This window comes from Podarcis pityusensis (genome assembly GCF_964106645.2).
Source record: "Podarcis pityusensis genome assembly, chromosome: 11".
NCBI lineage: Eukaryota > Metazoa > Chordata > Lepidosauria > Squamata > Lacertidae > Podarcis > Podarcis pityusensis.
Genome location: NC_138036.1, coordinates 10,070,277 through 10,095,741, shown reverse-complemented (window position 1 = coordinate 10,095,741; position 25,465 = coordinate 10,070,277). Strand labels below are relative to the sequence as shown.

Below are 25,465 nucleotides of genomic sequence, written 5' to 3'. Positions count from 1 at the left end.
AACAAACCTGTTTCCCCAAAAGATTGGACATTTTCCGATAAGGAAAGTGATGGGAAAATGCACTTGCTTGATCCAGGGGTCAGCAAACTTTTCCAGCAGGGAGCTGGTCCACTGTCCCTCAGACCTCGTGGGGGGCGGATTATATTTTATTGGGGGGAAAATGAACGAATTCCTGTGCCCCCACAAATAACCCAGAAATGCATTTTAAATAAAAGGGCACATTCTACTCATGTAAAAACACAATGATTCCTGGACCGTCTACAGGCTGGATTTAGAAGGTGATTGGGCCGGATCCGGCCCCGGGCCTTAGTTTGCCTACCCAAGGCTTGATGCATCATCTAATCTCCCTGCAATAAACAGGCTGCTGGCAAGTGACCCTAGACTTCCTCCAGAAAAGACAAGACCTACCTTTTCACCATGCTGCTGCAACTCCCCTCTTCATGAAAGTAACATGTGGTCCTTCATCCATGCCTAACAGTGTGCACTGTGAGGGGAGCAGCTCTGCTGCTGTTCACCCTCCTTTTTTAAAAAAATGAAATAAAGGATTAAGCTAGATATCTGATCCACTTTCAGAAAACATTTGTACCGATTAGCTGATTGGAAGGAATATTGGATGGGTGAGATTATGTGCTTGTCCGCACTTTGTCCCATGACCAGAAAGCGGGGGTCCAACCTTTGCCCTCCCGATTTCCACTGGAAACCCCACACTTTAGTGAGAAATCAGAAGAAAGAAAACCCAATTGCTGTTTGCTCCGATTCATCCCTAAACCGCGGGTTTTCTGGGGGTGGAGCGTGGAAGGGCAAATGAATGTGTGGACATGGGCATAACCAGGATCAATGGTTTTTTTTGAGGGGGGCACAACCAAGCTATCTGCAACGTGATTGGTTCATTAGTTTTTTTTTATTACTTACTTGATTGGGGCCCCCCTTGGCTATGCCCTAAATGAGGGCATACAAGCCCTGAATCCTGGAAAATTCCAGCTTTGTTTTGTGTTGGCTGCTGAGGCTGGCTGGGTTCATTGGACCCCTTTGGCCCCCAATAAAATATTTGAGGAGTCCCCCCCCCCCCAGTTGTTGGGCACTGCCATTCATATGGTGTGTGCACAACATCATGTGATCATTTATGCTGGGAGGGGCTTACCTGCCCCCCTCCCAATATTTTATTCAAGTTGGATGGGCTCTTGTGCGGAGAGCATCTGTGCTGCCCCTGGCTTGACTGGGGCGAGCGTGTAGAAAGGGCACACATTTTTTTAGCATGGTTGCAGAGAGAAAGGAGACAAAACATGACAGAGACAAAAAGGATGCGAGTGCTGGATGTTCCTTCTTTGTTGCCTAGAAGGAAAGCAACGCCAAGACTGAAGGACAAACGCATAGGCCATGAATAGGAGTACATTTTTTTCAGAGTCACTACAATGACTGCCTTTTCCTTGAACTCCATCCAACACCAGGTTGAATATAATAGATCACACAGATTAAAGGAAAACACTTCTGAGTAAGAACGATTGGGTTCTTTTGCATGCAGAAACACAAAGTGCCTTTTTCTTTTTTCTTTTCAAAGGCACCTGGGCGCATGTTCAGAGATGCTCAAGCGTGGGAGGGGAACATTATCCCTGCTATTGTACGCCTCTCTATGGCCCAGTTTAGACGTTCACTGAATCACAAGGCAACACTTTTCCTGGGCTGCACCTGCTCTGTCTTCAGGCATGTTTGAAAGATCTCCTGCAGGAAGGAAAAGCCATCCTGTTAATGGAAACATCCCATGACCAAGAGGAGGCTATGTAACTGCCCAGTTCCTTCAAGTTTTCTGTGTGCGGGTTGGGAGAGCATTCAAATGTACAAATGGCCTCCTGTGGCTTGATGTGATGCGGTCCAGGAAGAGGCAGTTTGATTCATGTTATGGGCTGTATTCAGCCCTGCCAATAACATCCAGCATTTAGCAGTTAAGAGTTTTGGGAGACCAGGTTCAAATCTCCACTCAACGGTGAAGCTCAATAGGTGGCCTTGTGCCAATTACTCAGCTGAACCTACTGTATTTTTCGCTCTATAGGACACACTTTTTCCCCTCCAAAAATTAAGGGGAAATGTGTGTGCGTCCTATGGAGCGAATGCAGGCTCCTTGGCTTCAGCGATAGCAACGTGAAGCCTCCGAAGCGCAGAGGGAGCTGCTCCCCTCCTGAAGTCTTTGGAGTGCAGCGGGAACTCGCGCTGCGCTCCGAAGGCTTCGGGTTCCTTTTGCTGAAGCCGGGAGAGCAAGACTCTCCTGGCTTCAGCAGAGAGGGAGAGCTGTGCAGCGCCCCTTCAGCCAAGCAGGAGGAGAAATGGAAGGGGCTCCGTTTCTCCTGCCGCTTCACTGAAGGGGCGCTGCGCAGAGAGGGGGATTTTTTTTTCTTGTTCTCCCCCTCTAAAACAAGGTGCGTCCTATGGTCAGGTGCGTCCTGTAGAGTGAAAAATACAGTACCTCACAGCGTTGTTGTGAGAATAAAATGGAGAGTGGGAGAATTATATACACCACCCCTTGAGCTCCTTGGAGGGAGGGTGGGATTGATTAATATGCAATAATACTAGTAGTAACAGTAATGATGTGGGCTGGTTCAGGGAAGCCCACTGCTAAATCAAATCACTTGTTAAATGGTGGCACTTCTCTGTCTGCCAGAACACACACCTGTAATAGAATTGGAGAGTTGGAAGGGACCCTGAGGATAATCTAGTCCAGCGGTTCTCAACCTGTGGGTCCCCAGATGTTGTTGGACTACAACTCCCACCATCCCTGGGCTCTGGCCTTGCTAGCTAGGGATGATGGGAGTTGTAGTCCAACACCATCTGGGGACCCACAGGTTGAGAAAGGCTGATCTAGTCCAATGCCTTGCAATGCACGAATACGCAGCTGCCCCGTACGGGGATTGCACCAGCAACCTTGGCGTTATCAGCACCATGTTCTAAACCACCAAGCTATGAGTGACCCAATATCTAAGCTGTGAAATTTTGCACCATCACCACCAAAGGCAGACTGGCAGTTGTAGTTCATGGAAGGTCTTCTCCCAGGGAAAAAAAAAGCATTCTCATGTTCCCGGGAGAAGCATAGTGGCCACTAATGCACAACACAACTTGTTTTAGCCACTCTTAAAAGTGAAGAAATGGTTCCATCCAGAGCCAGGGTACGGTGCCTTCCTACCGCTGCCCAGAAGCCAACAGAACAGCCAGAAGGATTTGGGATAGCACATATTGTCCCTGAGGAGCCCCCACCCCCCAGTACACCTGTGGAAAGTTCAGCCATCATAAATGTAATAATGGTGGATTTCCACGAGAAGTGATGAATGGATGAGGAAAGGACATGTTGGGATGGCCTTGAAAATGTAGCTTTCTGGAATTACCAACAAAGGAAGAATGGCAATTGAAGCTAATGGAGTACGCGGAACTGGCCAAAATGACAGGAAGAATCCGAGAACAGTGGGACCAAAAGTTCATCAAGGACTGGACTAAATTTGTAAATTATTTGAAAGACAATTGTATTCAATCAAATACGTTGGTAGGATTGCAAGCAGCTTTGTAAGGAAAGGTACAAAAACCACTGCAGATAAGAATAAGAATGTATGATGTTTTCATGTTATTGATTTTAAAGCAATGGTCAAGTAGTGAAAATGCAGAAATTTGAAACGAACGATAGGAAATCATAAGGAAGGTTTGAAGGAAGTCAGGGCCCTAAAAAGCCAACGTGTGTAATATAAGAGGAGACATTGCAATGGAAAGTATTATTGTAAAACTAATAAAAATGATATGAAAAAAGAAAATAAAAAAGAGAAAATGTAGCTTTCAAAGCCACCCACGATGCTTTGTTTTCTAGCTTAATGGGGCTTACTCTATGGTAAATGGAGATAGGATTGCTGTCTAAGGTTGTTTAATTGTGTGATGGTTTCGGTAGCATGCTCAGCCCTCTCCACTGCAATTGAAAGGGACTGTTGTAAATGTCTGTGTGTGCTTGGTGAGCATTTAAAGACTGGAGTCGCTGGGAGCAGATTATGGATGTTTCTTGCTGGATCAAGCACACAAATGAACAATACAGTCCGTTCCAGCTGTTCTAAAAGTGAAAAAATGGCTCCATCCAAGCCCAGGGGTTTAGTACTTTTTTTTTTTGCTGTAATGGCTTCCTTTCTCTCATTCTTCGTTCCAAGCCAAACAAAATAAGCAAGTCTTTTAAGACCACCAGAACTGATACCACATATCAACAGAGATGGCAAACTGTCGAGCTTGAAACTTTTATTACTCAGATGATGTATTTTATAGCATACAGCGGTTCGGGATGTTCCATAAACAAAACTGAATTGCCATGAAGAATTGTCCTCTCCCTTCCCTTAACAGTCTATTAAATGTTGGAAATGATGGGAGCGTTTTCTCCCCAGCCGCCTTCCTCTTATTACAAACATCTAAGTCTCCCCAGTTCCATAATGGTTTTTTTTTTAAATTTTTTAACAATATTTTTTAAACAAAAGCACTTAAAAAAACCCAAAATATGATAAATGATTAAATTAAATGTTGGTTTTCAAACAAAATAAATACATTTTCTTTTTTTGCAATTAAAAAAAATCGTTAACGTAACTCTGTGTTCTAAAGGAAACCACTGCTCCATACTGATTTTTTTTTTGACACAGGATTTTGATAGCTTAAATGTTAACTTAATTCTGCAGACCCTAAGATATGCATCCAGGTTGATAGGAGTATTAATGATTAGCCAGTTTAAGAAAACAATTAGCTTTAAATAAATTAAAAACAACAACACCAGACGTATCCACGGGGGGGGGGGGGAATAAGAACCAGGGCTGCGATCCAAGGCATACATTTTCTGGCGGTAGGCCCCATTGTGCAAAGGATCGCAACAGAAATGAGTAACTTCAAGGATGCTCACATGATCACTTAACAAGCTACCGTTGGTTTTTTTGTCCTTCTCCAACAGGCAGGCTTTGAGGGAGACCTGCAATTTCATCTGGTCTTTGCCGAGTGTCCTGGATTTCGATCAAGACGCGGTAAGAACTTTTGCTCAGCATTGCAGCCGAATGGAAAAGAAGTGGTTCTGCATTTGGATTTCACGCAAATAGTGTTCCTGCGTTGCTATCTCGTTCTGGAAAGGCAAAGGGCTATACGACTGCCCGTCTCTCCTCTTGAGAAGACCTATTTGTGCCTACTCCGTCCCCAGTCAATGACCTCATACCAAACAAGCGCATGGGAAACATTTTATTGCTTGAGCCAACTGTATTATGGCGCCTGTAGTCTTGTGAGAGGGTGGGGTTGTTCCAGGGTACAGATAGCCTAATGGCTGCCCCCCAAAAGTTAGGAAGTCCTGGTATACAGGACCCATTGTTGTGAGAGCATAGGAAATAAAAAGGGGACTCACCACCCACATTTTTTTTCCAAAAAAAACCCCATCAAAACCCTGGAGCAGAGAGCAATATTAAACTAGATTAATTTAACCCTGAACGGGCATGATCCACATGAGCGGCTCAGGACTGTGGATCACACTTCCCTAAAATCTTTAGGAAGAGTGGAGGAAACCCCCTTCTCCCTGTTCATGCAAACCCACTTGTCAAACGAAAGGGTAGCTAAAAGCGTTTTGAAGTTTGTCTGGTGTGCATTAGCTGGTCCTGTACTTGAGTTCTTCTGAAACGTTGCGGTAATTGTGAGAACAGAACAAGGGGGTGGGCCTTTCATTCCAGATTAGCATTCAGAGTAAAGAAGACAGTTCCCTTAAGAGCTGCTCTGTATGAGATTCCCAAGGGAGGGTTGCTACATAAGTCTAAGATCCTTCAGTGAAAACAAAAAACTGGGGCTGGGTACCACCACAAAGTGTTTACAAAGAAATAAGCTGTTCTGCTCTACCACAATATGATGAAATATCAATTCATTCCTGGTACAGAAAGGGGAAGGCCAATCACTTAATTTTCTCCAGACTTTTACATCTATCCCCCCCCCCCGCCCAATCACCATGCTGTCACACTCAAGTGTGACCAAGAAACAAGGTTCAGGAAAGAGCTGTGAAGCAGGTTTGATTCTCACTGTCCTGAGTCCCCAGGGACAGAGGCCAACTTTAGCCATCCCCCTTGTGCTACACCTAAGTGCACTTCTTCCTTGATCCCATAGAAGTCATAGAATTGATTGCCCATCATTCCTATGGAAATTACTCTACCACCAGCTAAGGCTTCACTATGGAGTGCACTGCGTCTTTCTGCATCTTAGCACTGCACCCTCTTCCTGAGGCTCTACAGTGAACAGCCCTTCCTGGAACATTCTCATATTTTGCTAGGTTCACTTGAACCACAACCCCCAATGAAAGAACCCAAAACCTTCAACTCGGAAGAAGGGAAGCCTCTTGAATAAGAAGCGCAGGTGTAATAAACTCACAATTTAGTGGGGTTCAGTCATGGTGTCCCCAATACAGTATGTTAGTGTAGATGTATGCAATGCTATCTGGCCCTTGGTCCAAATGCAGCTAATATTCACAGAATTGTAAAGTTGGAAGGGACCCCGAGGGTCATCTAGTCCAACCCCCTGCGATGCAGGAATCTCAACTAAAGCATCCGTGACAGACGGCCACTCAACCTCTGCTTAAAAATCTCCAAGGAAGGAGAAACCACCATCTCTTCTGGGAGTCTGTTCCACTGTCGAACAGCTCTTACCATCAGAAAGTTCTTCCTAATTTTTTTGCTCCCTCTTCCATGTAATAGCTCTTTAGATATTTCCTCTCAGTCTTCCCTTATCTAGCCTAAACATACCCAACTTCCTCAACCATTCCTCATAAGGCTTGGTTTCCATATCACTGATCATCTTGGTTGCCCTCCTCTGCACATGTTCCAGCTTGGTCATTATCCTTCTTAAATTGTGGTGTTCAGAACCGGACACAGTATTCCAGGTGTGGTCTGGCCAAGGAGGAATAACAGAGTAGTACAATGACTTCCCTTGATCTGGAGATTATACTTCTGTTGATGCAGCCTAGAATAGCACCAGCTTTGCTTTTCTGCTGCTGCATCACACTGTTGACTCATGTTAAGCTTGTAGTCCACCAAGACCATTAGATCCCTTTCAAATTACTGGCAAAGCAGCTACCCCTCACATCTTATATTTCTGCAGCCGGTTCTTCCTGCCTAAGTGCAGAACCTTACATTTGTCCCTGTTGAAATTCATTTTGTTAGCTTGTGCCCAGTTCTCCAATCTGTTAAGGTCATTTGAATTCTGATTCTGTCTTCTGTGGCTTTAGCTACCCCTCCCAGTTTGGTGTCATCTGCCAATTTGATGAAAGTTCCTTCATCCAAGTCATTTATAAAGACGCTGAACAACAACGGGTCCAGGATAGAACCCTGTGGCACCCCACTGGTCACTTTTTTCCAGGCTGATGAGGAACCATTGATGAGTACTCTTTGGGTTCGGTCAGTCAACTGGCCACAAATCCACCAAACAACTACCTTGCCCAGCCCATGTTACCAGCTTCTCTGCAAGAATATCATGGGGAGCTTTGTCAAAAGCCTTACTGGATGGTGATGTCGCTGATTTATTCCATATTGAGCTTGGCAGAGGCATCTCAACTAAATAAGAGATTGTCTTGCTGGAACAGCCCAAAGTTGTTCTACTGCAGGATTCTGTCTATAACAGATCCGATAAAGATTCTGTCTCAGAGAAGCTCAGGGAAGGAGGGCATTGAGGTCTAATGCTTTCCTTTTATGGCTTGCCTATAGCATCTGGCATTTCTGATGTATACTGCAGCTGCAAGTGGAGCTCCCATTTACCTGAGGAAAAGCACCCCCAATCGGAAGTCACTAGCTTGTTGTTATATTTTAAAAGCAACAACATACCAACAATTTGTTGATGTCAAAGGGCTCAGGAGAAGCTGTTTATAATTTTTACCAACATTTAGATTTCCACAGATGAGTGGAACAATCAGAACATCAGGTTAAATAATCAAGACACTGGCTGAAAGAAATTAAATTGGAGGATGCTTACATATAAATTAGTCATGGAAGGGCACTAGGACACACCGCTATCGGGAGATGAACACAGATGTTGCCCACTGGAGGCCGAGGAGGAAACCCAGGACTGCAGAAGGAAGTAATGGGACCGATTCCATTAAGGCTGGGTCCACGGCTGCTATTCAAAAGCAATCTCTATTAAAGGCCATCCCTGACCGGAGCTTTCATGGCTGGCGGCAGCAAAGCACTTTAACAGAATTACCGTCATGCGGCTTTTGCTTTCCCTCTTCATAGTCCAAGAAAATTGCAAGTGATTAAGTGAAAATTTAGGGCTTTCGAAAGGCAGTAAAATATAGGTCTGCACTGGAGTAGGTCCTCCCTCTGCCCTCCATTTAATATTTTTCGTAGGTCAAACTGAAAACACTGAACGGAACAGAGGAGGAATGCTGGACTTCCATATATGACACCAGGCAGTTTGTGGCTGTATTAATTCTTTGTCGTTTTCTACCTCTTTGCTCCCTTCCAATTAGTGCAGGAGAAGAGATTCTTCCATTTGCCTAAACCAGAAAGAGTGCACGGGGTTGTGGTGGTGGTGGTTGTTTTTTGCAATAGTGACGGGTGGAAAATAAGTTTGCAAGGGACACACAACAAGTGCCACCGAGGCTGAAATTACCTCTGAAAACTTAAGTGCCACACAGATTAGCAGGCGTTTCGGGACAGGCAGAAGGGAAGTGGCTAAACAACTGGGAAAGCGACCCCAAATTGCAGCTCAGCAAGGGAGATGAAGGCTGATGCCCTTCGCAAAAGCCCCAGGCCTCCCCTCCTCAGAAAGTCTCACCACGAGGTTTCAAACTGGGAGCCTACATGTGGCAAATCTTAATTTTAGGGTAACTTGCAGTGAAACAGGACACATAGGCAACACACTTCCCTTGTTCTCTGCTCCCAGTTAAGAGTTGCTACAAGGAAGACTGCCTGCTAACAGTCATCAGTTGCTGGTTTCCTCCCCTCCTCTATGAATTTCTCTTCTCCTCCCTTCTAAAGCGAATGGCCCTTGTGGCATTTTCTGGCAGCAGGAGCTCCCAGACTATCACTGTTTTTGGGTGGGATTCAGTCTCTCACTGTCAAATTCAGGTTGCACAAATGGTGCTGATTTGATTCCCTTGTGCGACTAACCCACTTCTTTCTCACCAGGAAAATGACAAGGAAATGCACTGATATGTTTTATCAATGGCTGCTACTTTATCAATGCATGCCTCCACCAGTCCCTGCTAGGAAGCAGCTGTTGGAGAAAGCCATTGCCCTTTGCCTTCTGCTTGTGAGCTTCACATTCAGGTTTACTGGGTGGCCAATGTGTGAAATCGGCTACTGGACCAGATAGGCCTGGGGGGGGGGGTGTGTGAGCCAGCAGGGCTCTTTCCATGTCCTTACGATGCAGAAAATCTGGTTTAAAAACAGAACTGCCGCTTCTTCAATGGTACCCCAAAATGTGCCAGCTTAAAGTGCACTTCCTCACCCAGTCTAGCAGCAAAGGGGTGGGGGCCCTGCGAGATTCTTTTACAGAACTACTTTTCCCTTGGGATGTTAAGACTAAAGCCATGACAGTTAAAGACAGGTTTATTGAAGTCTGCAATGGAGATGTGCTCATAGCTAACTTCTAGGTTGGTGTGTCCTCGCTTTAGGTTGCTCCCTATGATGGTGCTTGAAAAATCCCTGAGCTTTTGGTGGAACTGGAAGGATTGGGGGCCCAATCCACTGGATGCCCAGACTATTCCAAGGCAACCAACCCCACATTATAAGGGTCTTCAGGAGGATTAAGCCCTTGGGCTAATACAGGGCCGGTCCAGGAGGGATGCCTGCCCTAAATCCTGAATACTCAATCCTGTCTGTGCTGTTGAGACAACTCCTGTGCAGTGGAACCAAGGTGGTCTATGGGCATACTTTGTCTGCTACCGACAAATAATGCATGCTTGATTTTTACGTGGGTCCATTTAAAAGTGTGGACCCTTAAAGCATTATATATGGCCGGGGACTCCTAAATCTAAAGAGACACCTTAACCTTATATGAACCTGCCCAGACCCTGAGATTGTCAACTGAGGCCCTTCTCTGTGTGCCACCTCCGAGGGAGACCTAGAAGGTGACAATGAGAGAACGGGCCTTTTCTGCAGCAGATCCCATTGACGGAATGCTCTCTGCAGGAAGGCCCACCTGGTACCAACTTTGCCACCTTCTGGTGCCAGGCAATGGCATTTTTGGTTTTCTCAGGTATCAGGACAGCCCCAATGACTGGATGTTTGCATTGTTTTCACCACTGTGCTTTATTCTTCTTGTGAATCGCTTCAGGGCTTCTTGTGGTTGGAAGGGATTCACAAATCCAATAAACTGAAACGTAAACCTTAACAATGGTTAACAACACGTGGTGCCGTGACTCGCACCAGACCTCATCCTGCCTCACAACTAAATTTCTGCCCCCCAGCAAGGACAGAGCTGCTTTTAAAATGAAGCGGGAATTGTGGTGTGAAGTACTCAGAAGGAACCTTGCCTTAGTAGCTGTGCCACCCTTCCTCTGCTCCAGCCTCCATCAACCTTGGTGATCCCAAGATGCTTTTGGGCAACTGGCAGGGGCTGATGGGAACTGGCAGGGGCTGATGGGAACTGTAATCCAAAAGCATACTGAGGGCACCAGGTTGACGGAGGGCTCTCCACTGTAACTCCCTTCTCCCTAACTCCCTACAGACATCTGAAGGCAGCCCTCTTTAGGGAAGCTATTGTATTTTAATATTTTGTTGGAAGCCACCCAGAGTGGCTGGGGAAACCCAGCCAGATGGGCGGGGTATAAATAAATTATTATTATTATTATCTAAAAACTTCATCTCACGCAGATAAATAATCCTCTTTGGGTGGCTTATTCATTCAGAAAACTGGCCTTCTAGAGTGGGAGAAATAACCAATGGCAGGTTTCAGCTAAAACCGTATGGCTCTGCAACACAATAAGTATTGGTAAAATAAACATAGGGTTGTATCTAGACCCACTAAAATTAAAGGCATGGCTAACTTAAGTCGATCAGTGTCAATGGGTTTACTCTGAATATGACTCACACTGGATACAACCCATAAAAATGAAACTCTTCTTGTCAGAACACAAAAGCCTTCCTTCCTTCCTTTTTTTCTCTGTCTCTGCCCAAAACTTCAAATACCACATACATACATACATATCTCCTCCTATTTACTGGCTTCTAAAGAACAACTTCCACTCCCCTCTTCCCGCCCTGATTCCCTTTCTTGCTTCTAGGCTCAACTGTAAGGGGCCCTGCTTCAACTGTGTAATTAGGAATAAGACGAATTAAAAAGCCATTCGTAAGCAGGAAAAGTGTTAACACACAAGCCCCAACCCAAAGGCGGAGCTGCTTCTTGATTAGCTGACAAATGTCATCCCCCACAACCTTCAACTTCAGCCGATTAGCTGCAGACTGACCGTTTCTGAAATCATCTGGCGCACTGCTCTGAATTTCATTTAAGCTATGCTTTAATTTAATATAATTTAAGCGCATGATTAAGGAACATCCACACATTGCAACTGTTGAGAGAAACACCAGTCTTTCTTGTATTGAACTCTTAACGTGTGGATATCCTCTGTCCCTGTGCACATGCTTCTTTAAACACTTGTGTACACGGCAATTAAAAGATTTCAACACTTTTGTGTGAAATCACTATGTTAGACGTTCCCTTCAGGAAACTGGTACCAACGCTGGTATATTCTGACAGCAATTGCAACGTGTGGATTTGACCTTTTATCTGGAAAACAAGTCCCGGTGAAATCGTCATGGAATCAGGCTGTTAATGCGAACCCACCGGGCAAGACGTTTTGTGGCTATTATACTTCTAAAGTGGCTTTGAGGTTGCGCTCCCGGTACTTCGAGGTCCTCAAGCAACCCTCCGCTTGCATCGTAACATTATCTTTGCTTCCCAAAACTCAAGATAGCAATTTGTCCGTTCGTATATGTAAGATATATGCTATACATAATGTGCATAAAATAATACACCAACGAGAAAAGAAAAGAAAAGAAACAATACCCAGTGCAATTTTTCTTTTTTGGGAGGGGGGAAAAAAAAAAGAGAGTGAAAGAGAGAATTTTATCCCCTCTGAATGTCTAATCTGGAATGGGGGTTTCAGGGTCGGATGAAAGGGGGGTGGAACAGGAGGAAAGCGAAGGAGACAAAACCATGAAGACAAGAGGAGTGGAAGAAAGGAGGGGGGGAGGAGGGGGGTGTCTCTTTGCCTGACAAAAGCTGTCAATTACCAGAGTCTGGTGTGGAACGTGTCTGCCTTTGTCCCCCCAAAAGACATCTGCTGCGTTCTGCCTCCCGCCAGTTGGTCACTGCAAGCCAGGAGGCGGCTGCTGAAAGCCATCTCTGCCTGGCTCTCCGCGCTCCCTATTCAAGTCTGCCGTGTTCTTTCTCGAACCGAAACAATGACCCGGCGGGATGTGGGGCTGAATGAGCGACGGGGGCGGGATGGAGAAAGGGGAGCCTCGAAACAAAAAAAAGCAGGCATGGAGGGAGTGGGGGGCGGCGACGGCACTTGAGGACACGGCTGAAAAGAAACATGCTTCGCCCCCAGGAACATATTCGTAAGCATGCTGGGAGTTTTTCTTCTTAGGTATCTGGACCACAAAAGGTCGCTCGGTCCTTTCCCTGGTTGCTGTAGCTCAGTTCATTGCCCAAATCCTTTCTCTTCTCTTCTCTCTCTCCTGTTGTGTTTTGCTTTTTGTTTTGTTTTTAAAGTGCGTGTCTTCCTCCTTCTCCTGGCTCTCCACCACCAACGCCGCCTCCCTCTCAGGCTGTCAGTTTCTGGATTGTCTTGTTGTAGTACTGCGTGATGGGGGGCGTCAGGGGGTTCCAGTTGTTGGCGTGCAGCTCAATGACCTCCAGGAGGAGGGACCGGGTCAGCATGGACTCCGAGGGGCACAGCATCTTGTCGCGGGCAATCGCCAGGAGCTCCATCATCATCTCGGGCAGCTGCTCCTCCAGGAGCCGGCCGGTGCTTTGCAGCTGTCGAGAAAGAGAGAATGAGAACGGGGTCAAACACTGGGCATTAAAGAGGGCCTGTCCCACCCTGCTGCCACCAAGTCCACCTTCTCTCTCCACCTGGGAAGAAAGGAGGTGGAGAAGGAAGCCTCGTCTACTTTTGCTTTTCTTTGGGCAAGCTTACGCATTTCGCTCTGGGGCTGCAAAATGCAGCAGTCCAGAGAGGCTCATGGGATCAGACTGCGGCCATCATGATATGCCTCTGCTTAAAAGGATTGCAGCGTCTGCCAGTGAGCGGCCAGGCTAAGTTCAAACGGCTGGTTTTGGTGTACAAAGTCCTACACAGTGGACACTCGGGTTGCGAATGTGATCCGTGCGGGATGCAAATGCGCAACCCGCAGTGTTCGCAACCCGCGTCTACGCACAGGCAGGTTGCGATTCGGCGCTTCTGCGCATGTGCAAAGTGTGATTTAGTGCTTCTGCACATGCGTGACTGCCGAAACCCGGAAGTAACCCGTTCCGGTACTTCTGGGTTTCGGCGGTCCGCAACCTGAAAAGACGCAACCTGAAGCGGCTGTAACCCGAGGTATGACTGTACAGATTGGGACCAGGATACTTAAAATATCATCTCATCTCTTATATACTGTGCTCTGCCAGAGAGGGCGTCCTGCAGATATTTAGTTTACTAATTTAATTTGTATACCACCCTTCATCTGTAGATCTCAGGGCGGTTTCGCATCATAAAAATGCAAGATAAAAACACAAAATACATGTTGAAATAAGAACAAAGCAAACCAATTACAGTACACCCCTCCCTCCCTCATTAGGAGGTCCAGTTCAAATGATACCAGAATCCGGCCTTTAGAATGGTGACAACTCCTCTCTGGAGGCAGATGCTTTCTCTGTTGTCTATTGAGAATCTGCTAAAGGCCTTTTTTCAACAAGCCTTTTAAATGCACAGTTTTATCCCATTCTGTATCTGCATTGGTTTTGATTTATTTTTATTTGACTCTAAAACGTATAAACATACAACCCCCCCCAAACACAATCCAAAATCCAAATATTGAGATTACTCTGAATCTCCTGACTCCCCCCCGCCCATGACTTCCATGGGTCCAAATGATAATATTTACAACCGCATATCAATACTTGTCCAAATGTTATCCTTCCAAATTATCCATACTTTCCATTACTTTACAAGTGGTGCTAATGTTTTAACCTGCTTACAATGGTCTTGTAAATAAATTATAAACTTCCCCCATTCTTTTTTAAAGTTCTTGTCCTCTTGATTTCTGAGCTTCCCAGTTAATTTTGCCATTTCAGCATAGTCCATCAACTTGGTTTGCCATTCTTCTCTGGTTGGGGTTGCTTCTTCCTTCCGTCTTTGAATTTGTTTTTGTACACAAAACCATTTTAATTGTGCTTATATGTGAGGCAGTTTTAATGGCTGGTGCTTTTATTTTTAAGCCCCCCCCCCCCCCAGTGTGCTTTTATAGGAAGAAATTCGTAAATGGAAATAAATAGTGACATTATTTTGATTCATATCCTGCCTTTCAAATGCAACATCAGGGCGGCTGGACACAGCAAACCTATGGCCCTATTGGGATTTACTCTTGCAGGATTACAATTTATTTTATTTATGGCAGTAATACCCATGGCCGTCTTTAGCATATGCGCCGCTGGGGTGCAAAGATCCGCCCAGCACCCCAAAACTTAGCTGCCCCCAAATTAACTTTCATTCAGCTTTTTTTGGGGGGGGAGGGTGGGAACCAAAGTTGTTGACCTTTTTTGGGGGTTGACCTTTTTTCCTGTAACAACGGAAAAACTGTTTTGTTTCTTGACTCGTCAGAACTTTTGCTCCATTGCTTTTCACTGCCGCCAATCGAGAGGGACTGGTATACAGTAGCTATACATTTGGTGCCCCCCAGAATTCGGCGCCCGGATGCCCCGCACCCCTTGCACTCCCAGGTAAGGACGGCCCTGGTAATACCCCACCTTTTCCTCCAAGCAGCTCAAGGTCTCCCAGGTCCCAGTCTATCCACTACACCATGGGAGGTGGGGTGCAAACGATTACTGGCCAGGCTCTCCCCACCCTCTTTCTCATCCACTGACTGATTTTCAACCATAGAGAGAACAACAAGAAAGCAAAAAATGAGAGGATCAATCTCCCGGCCTGCGTCTCAAGATGAAAATGTCAGTATTCGTACCTCCATTGCACAGCAAAGGACAGCATCTTCCTTTATGTCCTGAGACTGCAACAACTGTAAAATACAAGAAAGCAAAAACACACAGAAAGATGCCACTTAGAAAACCCTTTCATGAACTAGAGATTTTCCATAGCTTCCATATTAATCCATCCATTAGACTGGGGGGTGGGGAGTACCTGAAGCCTTCCGGAGACTGTTGGACTTCAACTCCCATGAGCCTCACCTAGAATGGTCAGGGAGGATGAGAGCTTAGTCCAGCAATGTCTGGAGGGCTACAGGTTCCCTGTCCTTACTTTAGACCAGCCTCCCGCAACCTTGCACCCTCCAGTATGAGCAATAGTTGTCAGGGACTGGCTGGAACCCTGAGGAGTGGTGACTGGAAACTGAGGAGTGGGGCACTGGGAGAAGTGGGGGTTGGAGACTGACTTGGAAGAAGGGGGTCAATTATCTGGGGGAGCCTGGAACAGGCGGGAGGCGAGAGGCAGAGGCAGGAGAAGATGAAGAATTGGAGAGCAAAGAATGGGTGCAGGAGGAGAGAGAGATCAGGCTGTTGTAGAGTCAAGGTCTTCCACATCTTCACCTCCACTGTCTCCTGGGACCAGGAGAGGATCGGAGCAGGGGCAGGTTATACACAGACGCAGTCATTGCCTGCTTGCACGCAGCTTGGGTGGGCAAGACACATAAGCTGAGGTCTCTGTTGCAAATATACCCACAACATAACTGGTTGTGTTTAACTATATAACTGCTTTATGCATCATATAAACATAACTCTCTTCACATTATCTAATTGAGCAGAAGCAATTAAGGACCAACATTTAGAACAGGAAATACAAATACAGGGGACACTCGGCTTGCGAATGTGATTCGGCGCTTCTGCACATAGAGCAATTTAGCGCGTCTGCGCATGTGCGACCGCCGAAACCCGGAAGTAACCCGTTCCAGTATTTCTGTGTTTCGGCGGTCCGCAACCCAAAAAAACGCAACCTGAAGTGGCTGTAACCCGAGGTATGACTGTAGATCAGTTCTTATATACGTAATGTCCAAATAGAAGCTTTTGTGTTCCATGTATGTAGAAATGAATCAGTTTTTTTAAATGTAATGTCCAGATAAAAGCTTTTTGTGTTCCATGTATGTCTTAGCGAATACATGTGTCAAACGCAACAACTTTAAGGAGCAGTACTTTAAGAGTGCATGCCAAGGATTAGCCGGGAGACATAGGATGGATGGACACGCCTTCCCCTAACTTAATAAAGTGCACTTTTGACAATAAAGAGCTAATTCCACACTCTGGACATGCCATGACAGTCAGGGATGGTGGGTATTGTACTGCAAAACATGCTGAGGACACCAGGTTGGGAAAGGTTGCTCCAGACCTTCCCTTCTCCATGGCAGTCTTCTTCATCCACCAGGGCCACCCAAATGTCTCTGGGGGGACCCCAGGCAGGGCAGGCTGGAGACAGCCATCCCTCACCTCTTGCCTCTTCTGCCTTTGAAGGAAGGAAATGGCGGGAGTCGAGTTAATCTCCTTCGTCAGACGAGGAGCGGCCTTTGCTTTTGGAGCTAGAATAACACACTGCAGAAGATTCCTTGGCATTCCATGTGGGAGAACCACCCAACCGGCAGACAGACTACATTTCCTGGCTGTCTGAAGCTGCACTAACTTTGTGAGAAGAGGATGTGTGACTTCATCTGAAGAACGCTGGGAAACACAAAGCACGAGAAAGACACACACACACACACACACACACAACCCAGGTGCAAGAGAAGGCATTCTGAAAGCTCCTCGCCCATCAAGTGATAGGGGGCCCAGTCTGTTTCCATGCATCGCCTATGGGCATTGCTATGCCATCCATGTTTACATTTCTCAGGAGAGGACTCTGGCAGGTCACCCCAGAGCAAGGACAAGGAAAGGGAAGTGATGAAAGCAACACCATGTGAGTGACAAAGCCTCTTCCAAGGAGACGGCCTCACTCGTCAATTCTTATTGCTTCCCTCCCACATTTTAACTAGACCTGGAAATGGGAATAGGGAGGGCATTTCCTCTGCCAGTTGGCACGGCATTCCTCTTCCAGGAGCAGCTCGCTGTGGGTTCACCGGTGGAGCTGAAACAGTAGCTGATCTGCAACGCTTACAGCTGATCTGCAACGCCTTCTGGCACTGCAGAAGGGCCAAGCTGCCATGTCTAGAAGAGGGTCAAATCCTGCCGCTAAGCAAACTACAGAGAGGAGTACTGCATAAAGGTGCTGGAGAGCCAGTGTGGTGTAGTGGTTAAGAGTGGTGGACTCGTAATCTGGTGAACCGGGTTCGCTTCCCCGCTCCTCCACTTGCAGCTGCTGGGTGACCTTGGGCCAGTCACACTTCTCTGAAGTCTCTCAGCCCCGCTCACCTCACAGAGTGTTTGTTGTGGGGGAGGAAGGGAAAGGAGAATGTCAGCCGCTTTGAGGCTCCTTAAGGGGAGTGAAAGGCGGGATATCAAGTCCAAACTTCTCTTCTTCTTCTTCTTCTTCTTCTTCTTCTTCTTCTTCTTCCACACCTTAAGGAGGAAGTGATGTACCTCCTATTTAAGATGTCCTTCCAGACTCCAGAATTTCAGACAACTATCGGCTAGTTGCAAATGTCTGCTTTGGGGGCAAGTGCTCAAGAAGGCGATGGTGCTTCAACACAAACAGAAGCCGATGATCTGGACCCATTTCAGTCTGTTTCCAGGCTCACTTTTGGCCCTGTGACAGCCTTGGGTGCTTTGCTTGAGGGCCTTTGTCAGGAAAGAGACAGGGAGAGCACATGATTTTCAATATCTAGGTGAAGCTGCTGAGATGTGTCCTCAGGGGATCTGGAACAAGGAGGAACCAATATGCACTGTTTCTCTGTTCCACCTGAGGCAGGTGAGGCAGGATAGCGGCTGGACGTGGGCCAAGAACCCCCCCAAAAACTGCATTCAGGAAAGACAGGTGATATGGGCTGCAGGTTCTTGGGTCCATGATTTTGAGAAGATTTTCCAGATGTGATTGCGCTCCCCTTGAAAGAGCAGGTACACAACTTGGGGTTGCTCCTTGATCCAGCTTTGTCGCTTGAGGCTCAGGGGATTTCAGTGGCAAGGAGTGCCTAATTCCAGACACTTTTGCCTTACCCCCCAGCTCCAGAATCAGAAAAGGATATATTTGGGCAGTGTGGGATTTTGCTCTGCATTCCTGGCCACACAATATGCAGTGCTGAAGACAAGATGGGCAGCAGTCTGCACCACACGCCATGAAGTCTCCAGTTCAAATCCTACCTCGACCATGAGCTCACTAGGCGGCTTTAGTCAAGCCATTCTCTCTCTTATCCTCAGCTTTTCCACCTGCACTATGGGGATAATAATACTGTGTTCCTAAAAAGGGCTGTTGCAAGGATTCCTGAGATAATATACATGAAGTGCTTTCAAAAATGTAGCATTTTAAGAATGATGATGTTCAGTTTTCTAGTATGAAATGGGAGTGCAGGGGAGGGAATCTGAATGTAGGGGGCGTTTCTAGTTTAATGCTACAATGCCAAACAGAGCAGGAACCATTTTTGAGTTTTTGAAACTGTTTTGAGGGTGGGGTTTTTTTGTTTTTGTTTTAATCAAGTGGTGTATAAATCTTGTGAAATGAAATAAACAAATAAAATTCTCAGCCTCTGGGCTACTGTGCCAGAAGAGCAGGACCCCCTCCCCCCAAGCCATCTCACACGTGGTGGATGCCTCAAGTGACAGAGGGCCTTTTCAGTGGTGGCACCTAAATGGGTGGAAACTTCTTCCCAAGGGAGACTTGGTTGGCCCCATCATTTATAGGAAGTTAAGAATGACCGGCTCAGCTCCTTAGGGAGTAATGGTGGTAACAACTAGGCCATGGGTGTGTGGCCTATACATGGATTGGGAAATCTTATTTTCAGAGGGGAAGGGGCATAGCTCAGGGATGCAACCTCTGCTTTGCATGCAGAAAATCCTAGGTTGAGTCCATTGCATCTTCAGCTAGGACTGGCAACGACGCTTGCCTGAAAGCCACTGTCAGTCACTCAAACAATACTGAGTTAAATGGGCAAACGGGTTGATTGGTCTTAGGCAGCTTCCTAAGATACACACAGGCACATGCAGCAGTTTCAGGGGGCTTTTGGGAAAGCAGGTAATTAATTTCTCCTATGCCCCACACCTCATTCTTGCAGTCCTCTAAACCGCAGCGAGCTTTTACAGTATTGCTGTTTCGGCTGCGATTTCAAAACAACAACAACAACAACCAAACAAACCGAAGTCTCTTGGGTAGCTGTGCTGTTTGCGATAAGTCCTGCTAAGGCTACTTTTCCTTTATTTGAAACACCGCATTGTTGCGGTGCTCAATGGCTGGGATTAAGCACACTCCCAAAGCTTTCTAAGAATGGAAGCAAACATGAATGGAAAAAAAAAGTTAAACAACACAGATGAGAATGAAATGACTCAGGGAAACACTTCCTGCGGCTAGATCGCAGTTAAACTGTCTGCCTTTAATAATATAAAACTCATGAGAGCTGAGAGGGTTAGTGCAAATATTCCAAAAAGTGCTCTTTTTTTTTTTGCTGCCTCCTGCAAACTTTAAGACGACTCTGCAGTGAACTGGTGGCAGCGATGGCTTGAGGGTTAACTAGCAAAATGCCTGTCCTCATCCCAGCATAGGGATTCCCTGAGCCCCACATCCAGCCCCGCTTCACCGCTCCTCAGCCGCCTTGCCAATTCCAGACTGTTTACTCTGTCCAGTATAACGTCATAATACTGCAACCTGGGAGTCATCCTAAGTTAAATTATGGAACCCTTTGCCACAGGATGTGATGAGGGTCAGCTTTGAGGACTTCAAAAGCGGATTCGAGAACTTCATAGTGCAGAAAGATTTCTCAGTGGCTAACTGTTTCACTTGGCTAAGTGAAACCTTCCAAGTTCAGAGGCAGGGGATCTCTTCAAATGAGCTGCTGGGGAACATCACCACAGAGGACCTTACGGTCTTCAAACAAAAACATCTTGGAGGTCCCGGGCCACAGAGAGGTTAGGCTGGCCTCAACCAGAGCCAGGGCTTTTTTGGCTGTGGCCCCAATCTGGTGGAACGCTGTGTCACAAGAGACTAGGGCCATGTGGGACTTGACATCTTTCCGCAGGGCCTGCAAGACAGAGCTGTTCCACCAGGCCTTTGGCCAAGGCACAGCCTGACCCCCTCCTTTGGTAATCCTCACAGAACTCTAGCGCAATGGTTGCCATTAATTTGATTTGAACTGATTTTATAATGAACTGATTTTGAATTAGCATTAATGAATGCTGTATTATTTTACTGTTGTTAGCCGCTCTGAGCCCGGCTTCGGCTGGGCAGAGCGGGATATAAATAAAATTTTATTATTATTATTTTATTAAGAGAGCCACTGCACTTAGGTCCAGCTTCCCATTGGGATCTGCAAGAAGCAGGGTGTTAGGCTAGATGGCTCTCTGGCCTGATCCAGTCCCATCTTAACGTTCCTAAATGTGTGTGTGAAGAATGGTAAGAGTGGAATTTAACACAGCACTAAGGTGAAAGTTCTGTCGGCAGAAGGATTTCTCCTTGAGTGACAGAATCTTCTTCCCGTCTTCCAGCCTGCCCCGTAAATCTGTCCTATGGCTTCCAACAATCCTCTGGAGCAAATTTGGGAACCATGCTGGATTTCAGGCAGGAATCTCTCCCAATCCTACCTAGAGATGCCAAGGAAGGCAGATGTTCTACCATTGAGCTATGGCCCTTCTTCTCCAAGGCGACGAGGGGGGGGAGGAGAAAAGGAGGAAGTCCTTTGTTTTGCAAGTGGAAGTTGTTCTATCCAAGTAACTATTGAGTGGAATCCTGCCCTCAGCCCTATCTCAGGCTCCTTTCGACTGAGCCGAAACGGCTTTTGCACAGTAAGCCTGCAGGGTAAAGAGCTGGCTGGCTTTGGTTTGGACCAATTAGATAACTCTTCCCCCTTCCCTGCCGCTGTTCCTTCGTCTCCTGCTCTCCTTCCTATGGGCTCCCAAGTTGCAGCAATGCTGAAACAACAGCAGAATTACGGTTCGGTGCAACTCTTAAATGAAACAGCCTCTCCGCCTAGCATCCTTATTCCCCTTGGGGCTCCTGAAATATTACGTTGGAATACTAAATCCATTTGCTCATAATGCTTTTCATGTGTATCCCTCCATGTTAATCATTCCAAGACTCTTGAGAAGGGAGAAGTCGGGGCTGGGTGTTTTCTTTCTTTCTTTCCTTCCTTCCTTCCTTCCTTCCTTCCTTCCTTCCTTCCTTCCTTCCTTCCTTCCCTCCCTCTCTCTCTCTCTCCCCTTCCTTCCTTCCTTCCTTCCTTCCTTCCTTCCTTCCTGTTGGAACAAACCCTTTGTTCTAAAAATAAAACAAGGGAAACTGGCGGAGAAAGGGCTGCGCAGGGTTATCAAGCGTTAATAAGGAAAAGGTGAGCGGGTGGCGGCCTGGAAGCTGCAAAACTGTGGCCCCATTGTCAAACATGTTGTGTGGCTTGTCACTGGCCGACCCTGGAGACGCCTTACCTCCCTGAGGCAGGTATAGATGGGGCAGACGAGGACGCGGAAGGGCTCTGCAGTGCTGCTCCTCATGGTGCCAAAGACCTCGCAGAGGAAGGTGATGAAGCCCAGCCAGCGCTCCACGTCGCTCTGCTGTAGCTCTTCCCGCACGGTGAAGTCTTTCTGCAAAAAGAAGAAGAAGAAGGGGAGGAAAATGTGAATGTGGAGAGGCAAATCTCTTCCATTACAAGGTCCCAGGAGCAGGTTGCATTATTAATTCTTCTTCTTCTTCTTATTATTATTCAATTCACAATTAATAAATTAAATTTGTATACCACCCTATACCTGCAGGTCTCAGGGCTGTTACAACATAAAAACACAAAATGAAAAACAACAACTCCTTGGAAAATTAGCGGAACACATCAATGTGTGGGAACAAAAAGCAAAATGAGTTGAGCCAGGCATAGGCAAACTTGGCCCTCTAGATGTTTTGGGACTACAATCCCCATCATCCCTGACCACTGGTCCTGTTAGCTAGGGATGATGGGAGCTGTAGTCCCAAAACATCTGAAAGGATGAGTTTGCCTATGCCGGAGTTGAACTATGGTCTGTGCATCTTGGTGCCACATCAAACGGCATGTTATTTACGCCAAGTTTTCTGGGGGAGCAAAGGGGAGAAGCAGTAAGGAATAGCACAGTAAGGTACTTGTTTAATGAAGCAAGATCATCTCTGCAAAGAAACCCAGAAACCGAAGACTATAAACAGGACAGGTGTGTCTTGTATGTACAGGTGAGTAGGCCCAACAGTGGATACAACAACTCCATCTCTCTGGAAGCCTCCTGACTTGTCCCTAGTCCTCTTCCTTAGAAATCCAACGGTTGCCACTGAAACCCCCAGCTTCTGGGGTCAACTGCTTATTTACTCTCTTGCTTCCTGCAACCATGGACCACATCAATAGTTTTGAAAGCTGCAAAGTGTCCTGCGATTTCCAATGCATGATCTGAGCTGCTTAGGATAACCACATGGATTCTGGATTATGATTCAGGCAACAAAACGAAACAGCTGTGCTAAAGCAAAAATAAAAAGAGGGGGGCAGAAGAGCTATGCATTGATTTGTGCGGGTTTTGATCCTGCCCTGCCTCAAGAACCGCCAGTGGAAAAAACAACGCTTTAAGGCAGAAAAACAGAAGAAGGAAAACTACCCTGAACCCCAGGCAAATCCCAGGGGATGAAAGTCTGTTCCATCAGAGTTGCTCCCGATACCTTCATTTTCTCCCCCATGGAAATACACGATTGCATATATGTATATATATATATATATATATATATATATATATATATTGCTAAAAAGTTGACCGCACTCTGATCATATATTATTTATTTATTAGTCACCTCATGAAAATACTTCTCTAGGCGACAAGTTGATGCAAATGAAATTAAAGTAATATTACAATTCCACACCAATAAAACTCGCCCAGCAATAAAATCAGCACAGCGTAAACAACACGTCAGTCACTCAAAGATGATCATTAGCAGCAGAGTGTCCCTGCAAAAGCTAATACTAATCCGTTGCCACCAGTCTAGGAGGCCACGTAGAACATCCCATGATGTTTAACATATATTAAAAGATATTAGAAAATCTGGGAGGTTCTGAAAAAGGGCACCGAGGACTTGAAATTATTCCACACTTTATGGAAATAATTGTGTGTGTCTTTATGAACTGCTCGCTGGGCCATTTTATGGTGTCAAGATGTCTTACTATTTGTTACATGGTGCCCTCCCATGTTGCCGGACTCCAGCTCCCATCAGCCCTGGGCAGAAGGGCCAATGGCTAAGGATGATGGGACTTGTAGTCAACATCTGGAAGGCGCCATTGTAAGCCACTTGGCTCCTTGCTCTTAAAGCTGATTGTGGCATTTGCCTCCTAGGTGGGTTATAAGGAAAGGGTTAAAATGAGTGTGATGTGATTGGCCAGAGAGAAACTGATAGGAGTTAGAGTGAGAGTCCTGTTGTGTGAAAGTCAGTTGAGAGTGGGGAGTTGGAGAAGGAAGAGGGAGGATAAGTCTGTGGGTTGGTCGAGTTGTGTCGTGAGGGAGTGAGAGGAATTGGTAGGTAGAGTCAGATAGTTAGTTGGGATAATCAGTTTCAAGTTGTTAGGAACGTATAGGACATGAAAGGAACTAAGATTAAGAAACTGCCAAGAAAAATTAACTGAAACCATAAGCTTGTTCATGCCTATAAAATAAACTTGATTATTTGTTAATGTTAACAACTGTTTGGACTCTGTGTGTACCCGTGAGAAACGGGTTGGTGGCAGCGAAGAAAGCAATCACAGTGGTGGCACAGGGGGGTCAATAGACCGTCAAACGTCCGGGGACCCTGTGTGATCGCCACACTGATATTTATTTATTAAAAAAAAATTAAAGTAATACGGATGGTGAACCTTTAGAATCTCAGTCTTTGGGTGTTGCCGTTGAATGCGATGCCTCCGTGAGTAACTCCCCATGACTGCAACCTAAAATGGGAAGGATCTCTTTGGATGAGTCAGAGCCTGGCTATGTACGTATGAAACCAGGGTTGGGGAGCCACCAGCTAAGAGGACACATCTGGTCTGTCAAGCCCCTGGCCTGTGAGGCTGTTTCAGCCAAGACATACCCACCTTGGGCAGGTAACAGCAAGGCTTGGATCGATCTATCAATCGATCTATCCAGAAACATCAAACGTGTGTGTATTTTTATCTGTAAGCTGCCTTGAGTCCCTGTCAGGGAAAAAGGTGGGTTATGAATAAATAACTACAGTGGTACCTCTAGTTATGAACTTAATTTGTTCCAGAGGTCCGTTCTTAACCTGAAACTGTTCTTAACTAGAGGCGTGCTTTCGCTAATGGGGCCTCTTGTTGCCACTGCACTGCCGGCACACAATTTCCGTTCTCATCCTGGGGCAAAGTTCTCAACTTGAGGTAACTCTTCCAGGTTAGTGGAGTTTGTAACCTGAAGTGTTTGTAACCTGAGGTGTTTGTAACTCAAGGTACCACTGTATATCTTCATCATCATCATCATCATCATCGCCGAAGGGATTGTTACACTCCTAAGGTGGTTGGCTGGGGCCCTTATTTCAGCCGAAGTGCTACCAATCTGTGGCTGCATGTTGACGGCGAGTGGGAAAGAAAATAAAAGTGGACACGATTCCGCAAACATGTGTACCTTACACACATACAACATGCACCACAGAAACGCATCCCTCTACAGTGGTACCTCGCAAGACAAATGCCTCGCAAGACAAAAAACTCGCTAGACGAAAGGGTTTTTTGTTTTTTGAGCTGCTTCGCAAGACGATTTTCCCTATGGGCTTGCTTCGCAAGACGGAAACGTCTTGCAAGTTTGTTTCCTTTTTCTTAACACCGTTAATACAGTTGCGACTTGACTTCGAGGAGCAACTCATAGAACGCGGTGTGGTAGCCTTTTTTGAGGTTTTTAAAGACTTTGGTGATTTTTGAAGCTTTTCCAAAACTTTCCCGACACCGTGCTTCGCAAGACGAAAAAAATCGCAAGACGACAAAACTCGCGGAACGAATTAATTTCGTCCTGCGAGGCACCACTGTATGAAGATCCGCTCCATACATAGTAATTAAGCTTAAGAAAATCTCTGTAGGTTGGGGGCTCCCCATCCCTGTTCTGAACCAACAAGTTGGAGTGAGAGAGAAAGCAAAAGTCTATTGAGTTAATTGGGAACCGATTCCTAGCAAGTCTTGGTAGCACCGCACTTCTGATTGTG

General features: G+C 46.2%; 1 protein-coding gene and 1 long non-coding RNA gene across 4 annotated transcripts in view; both read right to left on the bottom strand.

Annotated features, from left to right (window-relative positions):
* Window positions 1-4,239: 4,239 nt before the first annotated feature.
* Window positions 4,240-25,465, bottom strand: part of LOC308458825 — a 470,973-nt gene continuing 449,747 nt past the window's right edge. Inside the window, exon 2 of the long non-coding RNA XR_013977705.1 lies at window positions 4,240-7,769. This is a non-coding gene — a long non-coding RNA (uncharacterized lncRNA). The remainder of the gene's footprint in view (window positions 7,770-25,465) is intronic.
* The window catches only part of CTIF (cap binding complex dependent translation initiation factor), a 201,305-nt gene continuing 180,079 nt past the window's right edge, over window positions 4,240-25,465 (bottom strand). For all 3 annotated transcript variants that reach the window (XM_080973494.1, XM_080973495.1, XM_080973496.1), the window contains 3 exons: window positions 21,718-21,873; window positions 15,183-15,236; window positions 4,240-12,999 (listed from right to left, as the gene is read on the bottom strand). In XM_080973494.1, the coding sequence (XP_080829620.1) occupies window positions 12,784-12,999; window positions 15,183-15,236; window positions 21,718-21,873 (426 nt within the window). In that variant the 3' untranslated portion in view covers window positions 4,240-12,783. The remainder of the gene's footprint in view (window positions 13,000-15,182; window positions 15,237-21,717; window positions 21,874-25,465) is intronic.